The sequence below is a fragment of the Pleurodeles waltl genome, chromosome 12, assembly GCF_031143425.1.
Source record: "Pleurodeles waltl isolate 20211129_DDA chromosome 12, aPleWal1.hap1.20221129, whole genome shotgun sequence".
NCBI lineage: Eukaryota > Metazoa > Chordata > Amphibia > Caudata > Salamandridae > Pleurodeles > Pleurodeles waltl.
In genome coordinates this window covers 135,289,046-135,302,085 of record NC_090451.1, presented here as the reverse complement: position 1 = coordinate 135,302,085, position 13,040 = coordinate 135,289,046, and the positions used below count along the sequence as shown (strand labels likewise).

At 42.9% G+C, this 13,040-nt stretch overlaps 1 protein-coding gene across 1 annotated transcript in view; it reads right to left on the bottom strand.

Moving 5' to 3' along the window:
• The window catches only part of LOC138268101 (hydroperoxide isomerase ALOXE3-like), a 343,013-nt gene that overhangs the window by 210,643 nt on the left and 119,330 nt on the right, over positions 1-13,040 (bottom strand). Inside the window, exon 3 of the mRNA XM_069217476.1 lies at positions 11,583-11,667. Within this exon, the coding sequence (XP_069073577.1) occupies positions 11,583-11,667 (85 nt within the window). The remainder of the gene's footprint in view (positions 1-11,582; positions 11,668-13,040) is intronic.

The window sequence follows — 13,040 nt, the reverse complement described above, 5'->3', positions numbered from 1 at the left end:
GTGTACATTACCATTATCTGGAAAGGGAGCTGAGGCACTGGAGAGTGTAGATGCTAGAGCCCACGGCTCCCAGGAGGCAGAGTCGACCGTAACCAAGGGGACCAGTGGTTTGGAGGGCAAGGGGAGTACCACAGGTGAGGCAACTACCACAGGAGGTAGTGACTCTGATACCTCCTCCAATGGCAGCTCCCTGGTGGTGGTGGACCCTACTGGGCTCACCCATTCCATGTCATCTTCCACCACCCCCCATACCATCACTACCCTCCCAGTTGCTCCCCACCGAGTTGCCCATGCCCACTCAACCAGACGGGTGGGCGTCTCCTTCGCCCCAGGCACCTCATCCCCTGCCCCAGTCAGCCCTGCTGCCCTCACGGAAGAGGTTATTGACCTCCTAAGAACCATCTCTGTAGGGCAGACAACCATCATGAATGCCATCCAGGGGCAAGCATCCCAGATGCTGCAATTCACGGTGCCATGTCAGGCCAACAGAGATCTTTTCAGGCTCTAGCCTCCTCTTTGATGGTAGCCAGTGTCCCTTGTCTTTCCATCCCTCCTCCCACTGCCTCTACCCCTTGCAGCACCCCACTCCCTTCACCCATCCCAAGCACACATACAGACAGCCATGCACACAGATAAACACAAAAGAAGCACACTAAGAAACACAAGCACCACACTTCCCACAACAGACAGACACACTCCCAACATACCAAGGCACACACAACAACATCCACCTCTCCCACTGTGTCAGCCTCCCCCTCCTCCCTGTCTGTCACCTCACAATGCACACCCACATGCCCCGCACCTCAGTCACTGCTGCTACTCCCATTCTTGCAGTCACCACAACAGCTGACATCCAGTCATGCACCCCAGACACCACATCTATATTTAGACACTTGCAGCACACTCACCAGACCTGCAAACAACCACACAACATCCATCTGCACTGGCAGCCTGTCTTCTCCCACTGTGTCCACCCCCTCCTCCCAAAAACACTCAAACGCTCACCCTCATCCACACCACACACATCCACCATACAGAAGAATACTGTTAGAAATGGGGTCTTTGGTTGGCAGTCAGGTTACCCTCTGTCGAAGCAAGGACCCTCACTCTAGTCAGGGTAAGTCACACACAATCCAAATTATCCTGTGCCCACCCTCTGGTAGCTTGGCACTGAGCAGTCAGGCTTAACTTAGAAAGCCATGTGTAAAGTAGTTGTGCAAAAAATCATACAATACCACCATAGAGCACCACAAAAATACACCACACAGTGTTTAGAAAAATATATAATATTTATCTGGGTAAATGCAGGTCAAAACGATCAAAGATGCAATTAGTAAATATCGAAAATCACTAAAAAGTGATATAAAGGGCCTGATTACAACTTTGGAGGAGGTATTAATCCGCCCAAAAGTGACGGTAAAGCGACGGATATACCACCAGCTATATTACGAGTCCATTATATCCTATGGAACTCGTAATACGGCTGGTGGTATATCCGTCACATTTGGGACGGATTAACACCTCCTCCAAAGTTGTAATCAGGCCCAAAGTGTCTTAAGTCTTTTAAAAGCAAACAAAGTCTTGTTCAAGCACAAAGTACCTGGTTCGCGTGAAAAATCTCCGCAAAGAACCGCAGAGGAGGAGAAGCGTGGAAACAAAGAGGTGTGCATCGATTTCTCGGACCGCACACAGCGATGCGTTGTTTAGTTTCCACGCAGGGACGGCTGTGCATCGATTTTCGGCGCTCGGTCGTGGATCCTCTTCGGGTTGTGGGATTTTCAGATGCCGTGGAGGGTGCATGGATTTCCTGCGCTGGCAGGATGAGATCACAGGAGCTGCGTCGATCTGGTAGGCGTTGCGTCAAATTTTCTACCGCACGGCAGGCGCTGCGTCGATTCCTCTCTGGAAGTCGGGGTGCGTTGTTCTGGCTCGGCTGTTCATCGATCCAGTGGGCCGTGCGTCAAATTTCCGGTTGGTACGCTAGCGCTGCGTCGATCTTCTCGTTGCAAAGTTGGGCTTCGTCGTTCAGTTCAGCGTGCAGTGAAATTTTCACTGCGGTGCAGGCTGTGTGTCGTTACTGGCAGGCTGTGCATCGAATTTCACCACACAAGGAGTCCTTCTTGAAGAGAATGAAGTCTTTTTGGCCCTGAGACTTCTGGAAACAGGAGGCAAGCTCTATCCAAGCCTTTGGAGAGCACTTCTTCACCTCAGCCAGAGAGCAGCAAGGCAACAGCTAGGCAGCAGTCCTTCACAGAAAGCAGTCAGGTGAGTGCTTTGGCCAGCCAGGCAGTTCTTCTTCGCGGGATGCAGGTTCTGGTTACAAGTGTCTGAGTTGGTAGGGGCAGAGGCCCTGTTTATATACCCAAATGTGCCTTTGAAGTGGGGGAGACTTCAAAGAGTGGCTTAGAAGTGCACCAGGTCCCCTTTCAGTTCAATCCTGTCTGCTAGGGTCTCAGTGGCTGTCCTTTGTGTGAGAGCAGGCCCTCCACCCTCCTTGCCCAGGAGGACCCATTCAAAATGCAGATGTATGCAAGTGAGGCTCAGTATTCTGTGTTAGGCGTGTGTCTGAGTAAATGCACAAGGAGCTGTCAACTAAACCCAACCAGACGTGGATTGTAAGGCACAGAAAATTTAAGTGCAGAGAAATGCTCACTTTCTAAAAGTGGCATTTCTAAAATAGTAACCTTAGGGATGTCTTCTATGTAGAAAAAGGGGGGTGTTTTAGACTTGGCAAGTACTTTTAAATGCCAAGTCGAATTGGCAGTGAAACTGCACACACATGCCTTGCAATGGCAGGCCTGAGACAAGGTTAAGGGGATACTCAAGTGGGTGGCACAATCAGTGCTGCAGGCCCACTAGTAGCCTTTAATCTACAGGCCCTGGGCACACATAGTGCACTCTACTAGGGATGTATAAGTAAATTAAATAGTCCAATTCGGTATGATCCAATGTTACCATGTTTAAAGGGAGAGAGCATATGCACTTTAGCACTGGTTAGCAGTGGTAAAGAGCTCAGGGTCTTAAAACCAGCAAAAACAGTATCTAAAAAGTGGAGGTAGGCAGGCAAAAAGTTAGGGGTGACCACCGTAAGGCTGTCAGTTCTAACACATACTAAACAGGCACCTGTATCCACGTCCAGCACACCTACACCTCGTACCACCACTCCCTCAACCTCCACTCCCAAATCTGTCTCCAAACCTCCTCCAACTGCACCTCAGAAGCTTTTCCCCTTCCTTGTTGACCTGTTTGAACCCACTGACACATCCCGTCTTGTCCCTAAACGTTCCCATGCCCTAGCCCAGTACAGTTCTTCCTCGTCAAAGTCTGCCATAGTCCGCCCTTCCCATTCCCGTGCCTCTTCCCAGGGAGGAAGGAGTCCTGTGTTGCCCCAGGTCCCTCTGCCACCCGCCAGTCCTGGCATACTCCCTTTCCTTCCAAGGGCAAGCCCAAACCCTCTCCACCTCGACCTCTTAAACCTAAGCCCAAGACCCTCCCTTCAAGACCTGACTCACCACCCCAGCTACCCTCTGCCCCTGTTTCCTGAGGTGCCTGGCTGCCCCATTGATGCCCCTTCTCAGTGGAGTTCCCGTTACCATTGTAAGGTTCAAGTGTGGGCTATATGTGCTCTTCCGGGACTTTGACATGGACTGGCCAATGACCTTGTTTGAAAATTCATATTTTTCTATTAACAATACATTTTAGTGCCCTGCAGAGCTGTTGGCACAATGTTGAGCCATTGTGCAACGTTTCACTGTGGGGATGTGGTGTGCACAGGTGTGTGCATTGGTGAAGGTATTTGTTGGCTTGTGTCTGGTAAGTACATCTTGTTATGGTATGTATGGCTTGGGATGGTGGGAGGGGTTGCAAGTGCGTTGCAGTGTGGGTTGAGTGAGTGGGTGTGTAACTGTTCCCATTCTTCCCCTGTGTACTAGGCTGCGGTACTTACCTTCATCGTCTTCGTCGTCTGTCACGATCCTGGAGAAATATGGCAAAAAGAAGCACTGGGATTATTTCCAACTCTCGCTCCATGTCTGCGTCGGCATGTTCTGTGTGCCTCCGGTGAGTGTTTCCCTTTATATGGGTCGTTTCCGCCATGCTTTCCTGGTGGTGATTCCCGCCCCGGAACTGATGGCGGGGTAGTGTTTCATAATTTGGTGGGCAGGTAGGGCCTTTCCGCCGGCCTGAGGGCGGCCTCCCCCATCGTCGGCAGGACTACCAAAATGGTGGTGGGTGGATAGCCCGCTACTTGTTTCTCTTTGGCTTTAATATTTGGCAGACCAGACCACCAGCATGTTGGCGGTAGTTACCACCACTGCTGGGGGTGCAGTGTTTTCCGCCATGTTCATAATGACTACTTTAGTGTTTTCCAGTTGTAAAATGCAAGAATTCCAGGACCTTCAGCTATAACAAAATGACTTAAGAGGTGGATGCCCCAGCCAAACCTCTGCAAAAGGATCTCAGATCTCCCTTTGCCAAAAGCTAAAAATAACAGATTTGTAAGGTTATTATTGGGGCGTGAGACAGGGGCCTTCTAACTCTCAAGCAACTTGATGAGTCAAAGGGTGATTCAGCCCTTTTTGCAGCACATCTGATCACAGTCAACTTGCAATGTTCTAGAAAGACAATCCAATAACAAACACCTACTTGAACTGGAAGGGAGAACTCTGTTTAGCACTACATCTTCCCTGCCACTTGATAGATCTTTTGGCAAAAATCCTCATTTGTCTCTTAAATTTTTGGGGATCAAGGGAGTCACACAAAGAAAGTTTGAACCACTGACCACTCTTCAGGGACCTTCTATGTTAGAGGGAGGTGTCTTTTCAAGGCTGTATCAAAGGTCAGGCTAGCCTGTAATGGATCTATTTGCAGTCCAAGACAACAGTTTGTCAATGGTGTGTTCTACAAGTTCAAGGAGAAGGGTTATTGGAAATGGGTGCCATGCATTAACTTCTGCTTGGCCAGACTGTTGTACTACGGCTAGTGTCTACTGACAATACACAGAATGATCAGGAGTGATGTTGCTTCTTCTGAATTGGACCCAGACAATGTTTTCTTCTGTTGTATCTGATGTCTGAGGTGTAAGGTGGCATCTCCCTCTAGTTCTGTATTTCTAGTGATCTCCTGGTTTGCCAATCACTGAGGTGAGCTAAGTCAACTGTGGGCGTGATTTATGAATAACTGGAATTCAGGAAGTTGGTCTGTCATGTGCTGTGATAGCTGTTGTTCAAATGTCCTGTTGGCTTGACACAGTAAAGGCATATATAAAATATACATGCCTGCTGCATTAAAAGGCTTGCTAAGTCTTGGGGTGTGATTCTTCATTGATTCTTCACGATCCTTCAGGATAGACAAAGTATGAGTTCTTTGGGTCCATTTGCACTTTCAGGAAACCCTGGAGAAGAGAGGCTGTGGAGCTTTTTGTTTTGTATTAAATATCCCACTGTATGATTCTGAAATGTGATATTCACCTTTGGATTAAACATTCATCCCAATTCCTTTCTACTATTAACATTACTCCATATGAACCTCAGAGCTTACTTTTGAAATTACCGTACTCAACACTTTTTATTGTCATGAATGTTGTTTGGGAATATGGTGAGTTGGTCCTTTCAATCATTAGGGCTCCTTACCTCAGAGAATTTCCAGATCCTTGATTCCAAGATCTGAGCTATATTTTATGTAGAAGATTGTTTCTTCTTTACATCTGTGTCAAGATAATTTGCCAAAATCTAATGTGTAGAGCGTAGCATGGCATCAGTCTGCCTAACTAAGGTGGCTGAGTTCGGACAGTGAGCCTCATCATCAATTTTAACTTCCAAGACCTTTTTCAGAGTGGAGATATTCATCCACTTATTCTTCTTCAATAGGAATTTCCTGTACAGGATCTGGAGAGATCTACTATTTTATATCCAATTTCAGGGCAGAGATAAAGAGCATGCAGCATCAGACTGATCAGCTCCCTATATATTCATCATACACTACAAGTCTAAGGTGTGTGATTCTGGTGCACGGATTTAGTACTTAAGTTACTGCCCTCAGTACTATATGATTGATTCCCCTATTACTTTCATTAATAGGATACAGGTGTTGATTGTGTTTTCTGTTCTGCTTGTTATTAATCAGGGGCATGTCATTATGAATTGTTCAGACAAGGGAGAGCATGAGGTGGTAGTATGTTGATTACTTTCCTGCAAACTTCATGAATTGAATGTAGTCTTCCTTTTCCCATAGCATAGTATAGGGTCATAGCAGTACCCCATACCTATCTTATTTAACAGAGGATTTGTAAGAATAGACAGTGACTGTCAGAGTGGTTTGACAGGAAGGAGCAGAATCACCTAAAGGTTGTGCTGTATATGCCAAGAGTATACAAACACTCCAGTAGAATAGGGAGTGATGCTGAGTCCCAAATGTTAGTAACAGGTCAAGTAAAATTATGCAGCTGAGCCACAAAGATCCAGTTTGACTTGAATATGTTGTCTCACTCCCATTGAGATTAGATGCAATCTGAAGTCAGATTGTCAGAGGTCCAAATCAACAGGTGTATTCCATGTAACCTTAGAATTGATTAGTGTTCTAAACAGAATCTCAGATAAAAAAGAGAGGACAGAAAAATGCCTCGAATTAGTCAACACCGTGGGGTCAGCAAACTGTTTCTTCTGTAATTGTACCATGTAAACTTGCTTCCACGGAGCCCAAACAGTGACAACTTGGTGTGTGCAAAAGTTTCATAATAATGTGAAATTTAAGCAAAGTCATGCAAACCCATCACCTTGAGTTGCATTTCAAAGAAAAAAATTGAGCAAAAAAACAAAAACACCATGAACAACAATCATTTGCATTTGGTTTCTCATGTGCATTTGCAGTAAATGTTTACTGTAAATTGGGAATTTGCAGTACATGTTTACTTTCAATCCATTGAATTGAACAAAGTGGATTAATTGCTCAATTTTGGGAATTTTGTGTAACAAGGGCCATGCAAAATTTCCAAAACTATGCAAAGTATGCTGCATAATTTCACTTTTGCCCAGGCCTAGCTGTTATAAGAGATGTGTCAAAAACAATTGAAAAAGACTTTGACCAATGCAATCCTTACCTGTGCTGAAAATATGAAGGGGCGATGCTTAGAGGAGGAGTCTGAACTGCAAGAGGTAATATTTTCAAGAGCTTCCTTGACCGATATGAGTTTGAATTTGCATGGGGAGGCCCATGAAGGTGCGGTCAAAGACTTATTTAGGAAAGGAAGCTCTTTATGGTCAAGTTGTTTTGGGAAATGATTGTGAATTAACGTAATTTTATTCTGAAAATATAATGCCACAGCCTCACAATGTTTTTGAGAGGGAGACTTAATTAGGTTATATACAGAAGATCTATTAATAGTAAACATTTCAGGAGATAAATTAGTAGAAGAGGTTGTTTTGTCTGTATGTAAAGCACACACACTCTCCCGATGAGTTTGTGACCACTTTTTCTAGCTGTTCTGTGTATTTGCTTTTGCAGTCACTGTCAAACTTGATTCTGGAATTGTGTTCTAGTGGTTTTAGTAGTAGTAAGCATATTATTGTATGATTAATCAAAGTCTTTACCAAGGGAAATCATCACTGATAAAGGAAAGTTTCCAATAGCTCATAAATATCTAATTAACTAGAGACAGCACCTAAATTCAGTATGAGTAGGCAACATATAGTTTTAAAACTAAAAAGATAAAAAGTAGAACAAGAAGAATAGTGCAAATCATCAGCATATGATTGTTTTTCTAATAAAAAAAAGTGAAACGGAGTAGATCCTGTGAGCACAATTACACACGTTAAGATAACATTTGCAAAAAATTCCTATTATGGCCACCACCAAACAGTCATTTTACTCTTCTGGAAAGACCATTAAAAACACAAACAAAGTATAATTTTAAAACAAGAGAAATAAAAAGCTGAGCTTGAATAATAGTGGCAATTGTCAGCATATGGTTATTGTCCTAACAAAGAAAAAAAACAATTCAAACAAAGCTAATCAAAACAATTAAAAGAGCGCTAAAAATAAGGGCTGGCCAAAGTCTAGCCAGTCTCAATACTATTGTTCAACAGTTTTCACAATTGATGAATGAACTTTCCAGATTTGGCTAGGTTTTGCAATGAAAAGACCAAGTTTCTGGCTTGGGCGCAGGTTCTTATACCATTTCTTAAAAAAAGAGATTTCAGCAAAGTGTGATGTGCATCCCTCAAAGCTGGGCAGCAGCAGAGTAGATGGTTAAATAATTTGGTGTTGTAACCGCATAGTCTGCAGTTAGTGATCAGGGAAAGGGAGTGCCATTTTGTGTTCACCTCTTTAACCTTAAGGGCCATCAACCTTGAAGCCATGATTTGTGACAAGCAGGCTTTCCCAATCACAGTGTTTAGATATGTCTGCTCATATAGCAGTTAGGGGTCTATGCTATAAGATGGAGTCACAGCCGCTACCACCGGTGTGCTGTTCAGCTTAGCCAAATGTGTTGTCATAGAGAGGAATCTGATCTGCTTTTTCAGAACCATTTTAAAAGCTGTTTTTGAAATGACCAGTGTATCCAAAACTATCTGATCCATTTGTAGAGACTGAAGCACTGTGTTCTAGTGTTCTACTTTGGTGTTTAGCTGCTCTTAGAGCATCACTGTATCATGGGGTGTCTGGAATTACATGGGATGATGTCCTCAGTTTGAGAGGTATAATGATGTTGAACACCAATGACATCCAAGAGATAAAGCTAATAGCATTTTCTGACAAAAGCTTCATAAATAACAACAGAATTCAAACGAGACCTTTGGCTAAATTGTCAGCACTAAGCTTAAGTCAGGTTCTAGACATTTACAACAGTAGGTCATCGGTAAGGGACTTCTTGCTGTCAAAGTAGAGCTGAAAATTGACTGCCAAGTCATCAAGCCATAGAAAGACAATAGGTGGTACGATTGGAATGTTAGGCATGGGGGTGAAAATGAGGTCTAATGTGCAGTTGGCCCTGTTTAAGGGCAAGATGACTACCTGCAATGTTGAATGGATGCAAGTCATTTATAGGTGCTATACAATGGGTGTCAGTGGGTTTATCAACACAAATTGTAAAATCTCCCAGAATGTAGAGCTTTGTATACTTGAGAATAAAAGGTGCAAGCAGATCAGCAAAATCAGCTATGAAGTTACTCTGGTACCTTGGGGGGGAGGGGTGATACTTCAAGGCTCCATTAAAGAACACGTGGAACAAATTTTTAATAAAAAGATCAACCCCTCTGTCTGAGATAAATTGATGTTAATCACTGAGCAGACAAAGTGGAAACAGTAACAAATGGGTAGCCCTCACCCAAGTGGGTGGTCTTGATGCATCACGGAGTAGACTTGCGACACTGCATTGAAAATCCGGTATGGAGTAATCATTGGTACAAGTTGTAATAAGAAGAAGTACATCAGGATTATTTGTGGATATAAAGTCTGAGACGTGGATTCTGTGTTTAGGCAGTGATCTGACATTCATAAGCTAGCATGCCAAGCTGTTATTTCTTGGAGAATGTTTTCCGACTAATTGTGTTAATCGATTAGATTGCCTGCAAGGTCTTGGGTAGATTAGTTCAGGTGTCTGTGACAGAAGGGCCAGGGATCTGGGTGCAGGCATGCTTAACTTAGGCACACCTTCAACACACTACAGATGCACTTGCTGGGCAGCGGAGGCTTTCTTATGGTCAGCCGAGATTAAGGGATGTGGCCTACTAAATATCCGGAGCATGCACACTCAGAGTGCAGCTAACGCCGAGAAGAGTATTAAGTAGGGTGCATAAATTAAAAACAGATCAGATCTTCAGTCTGGACTATTAAATATCAATCTAATTGTTTCCACTGCCAACTGTGATACACTGATTTAATTGTATTTGACCCTACATTTGTAACAAGCATCTGTTTGTGTGACTACCATATCTAATAAATTGAATTTGATAATTATATATACCGAAGTAAGGCTGACTCATGATATATTCTTCTATGTTCTGCTAGTTATTGCATGTCATAAGGTTAGCAGATATAATTTTTACTGCTATTCCGCAAACAAAAAAGTATTTACAATTCTTCTCCTTCAGGGGATCCTTTTATGTGTTTATAGCTCTGTACATAGCGCACAATACAAACAAAATATGAAATGTGTTTTTTTTATCTGCATCATGGTATTGAACTGCACTACCACCCTACAAAAGTATATGAATGACCATTGAATAATAATTACCGGACTCTGGTTTGCACAAGTGCACATGGTAAGTAACACAAGTGTCTCAGAGTACTTTGGTGTTAAAAAAAGGGTCACAGATGCTTGCCAGACCCATGCTGTAATACACTTTGTGAAAGCGCACATTTTGTGTGACATGTGTGTGACCTGATTTGCAATACACAGATCTTGGAGCCATGCAATTAATGCATTCATTTGCCCATGCCCCATATTACTGGTTCAAATGTATGAGTAGATGCTTTTGTGGAACACACTAATTGGGTAAAACGAGATGGGTGTCCTAGATAAAACCCCAGGAATGGCCAACGGAAGGGGTGCAGTCTAGAAATGAACTGCCTGTGAAGGATCATTGTAGCCTCCTTTTGTGCAGTACAGGCTCAGCCTACATTTAAATATGGAAAAGTAATTTGAACTATCACTCTGTCTTTAACTGCTGCAAACTCTACTGAATGTACTCTGTCTCTTTAAGTTATTGCATGACCTAAAGATAGCATTATTATGTAACTTCTGTGCAATGAAATGGTCTTTGTCAGGCGACAGACAAACATGCTGATAACAACAACTTCTGTGCACCAATAATTTAACCTGGTCTGTTGTGTATATTGTTTGATCCATTTTCAGCCTCCCACCTTAAAAATGGAATGTTACTTAAAAATCCAAAATAAAAGCAGGAAAGAACAAATAGTCATTGGCATTCCATATGCATTAAAATAATGGCTGATTGATTGGACCATTTGTACAGTTAATGGACCATCAGGTTAGCTATAAGTATTAGCCTACTTGTCTTAAAACACAGCAGTACTTCTGAAGCAGCTGTGCTTGACAGGCTGCAAAAGGAGAAAGCTGACTCTGCTGCTCTTCTTCCTTGATGGTTGTATGCATGCTTATCTAGTAGCGACCTCCCAGAGAGTGTACTGAACACTGGGTCAAGGGCCCAAGGGTACATATTTGAGAACTTTCTCAAAGAAAAAGGAAAGCAGGCTCCTAACGGTTACAAATTGACGGGTAGGCACAAAGGAAAAAGGAAGGGGAGGGTGAGGCTGACTTTCTAATTAATTGACGGTAACATACCTGATCACCCATGAAAGAAACCACATATTACCATTGTTGACTGTGAAGAAAATACCCCCCCACAATCTTCCCTAAAATGCTCTTTAATGTTTAATATTTATCTACTTGCTAAATTGTAAATTATTTCTGTTAATAGGGTTGGTTTAGTAAATTGTCACCATTTAAAGTGCTGTGAAGTATGACACCCTTAAAAACAAATAACAGCTGTAAAATGTAGACAGTGAGTTTTGTTGTATCTCAGTTGCTAAAGTGTTACTGCTATAACATTCACATAACTCACTTGTATGCCTCTCGTCTCTCTTTCAGCTCATTCTCTCTCTGCTTTAGGAGGAGGGGGTTGAGCGTTTTTGCAGATGCCAGGGTAGCTGCTCAAAAAATAGAATATTGAAATTAAGTGAAGCCTTTCATAGAAAAAATGAAAAATATCACATGAAAGCATCAAAAGTTGGAATGAGATATACATCAAATGCAAGAAAATAATAATTGATGCAAGAGAGGTTAAACTGCGAGGCAAAGAACAATGGGATTCAAAAACAACACTTTGGAATTTTCCAAGGCCTTGATGCTGTACAGTTCCTTCTATAATGTCTTCGTGCTTAGTTTTCTAGGCTTGCACAAGGAAGAAAGCTGGAACCGGAAGATACTTTTGACTGACAATTTGTTGTTCCTTCTCTCACCACTCCCCCTACTTTTCCCCTCTTCCTATCCAAAACCAAAACATTAGTCATGGGACTCTATCTCCAGCTGCCCATACTTCAAATACTCCAAAGTGACCATAGGATGGAATTGACAAGACTTCTGGTCAAGGATGTTTGGACTATTTCAACATCAGATTTGCTATACATTCTAAGAGCCCTACTGCCAGGCTAGAGAATCAGGCATTCAGATTGTGCGTCAATATCAGCAAGTGTGAGGACATCATCAAGACCTCCTTAAATGTTCTTCACTAGCTTCCAGCAGAATTCAGAATTAAATTCAAGGTACTCTACATAGTCCATAGAGCCAACTGCGGCAAAGACCCAAAATTCGTACATAAACTAGTTATACACTACTGCACAGCCACAAATCTCTGATCATTATCGACCCTTCTGATTCATTATTGATCACTAAAGAGCATTACACATGGTGGCAGATCTTTGACTGTGCCATCGCCCCTAACTTGAGATCTGAACACAACCACTTATGATTCAGGAGCCTCCCTCCAGATCAGGGGCTGTTGCTAGGGGTACTTCCTACCTGAATGGATGCTAACCTCCCATTTTCCTTTTTCAACCTGCACATTGTCCTGTAACTGTAGTGACAAAACACAGTTCTTTATATAAGTCAATGAAACTTGCAAGGTGCTACCTTCTAAATTACCAGTATGAAGACAGTACAGATCAGCTGTGACACAAAACCCTACCAATTCTCTGGGTAACGAAGAAGACTAAAGTGAACATTGTCATAAAGCTGTTTTATAATGGCAGACGTATATACACAACAATAACTTTACGTTTCATAATGTTTTCCCCTTAGAAGGTGTGACTGACTTTCCTGCAAACAAAAGGAAGCATAATATTCTACTTGTGACTGCTTACTTTATAGTTTGTATAGCATGGTCACCTGTCAATGACATAATGTATGTTTCACTGCCTTGATTTTATCTATTGTGGTCCTGACTGCTCTGTGCCACTTGTTTACCATATGGCACTGCTGTTCACCTCAACAAACTGAAGGGCTGAATGTTCATCCCACTAAC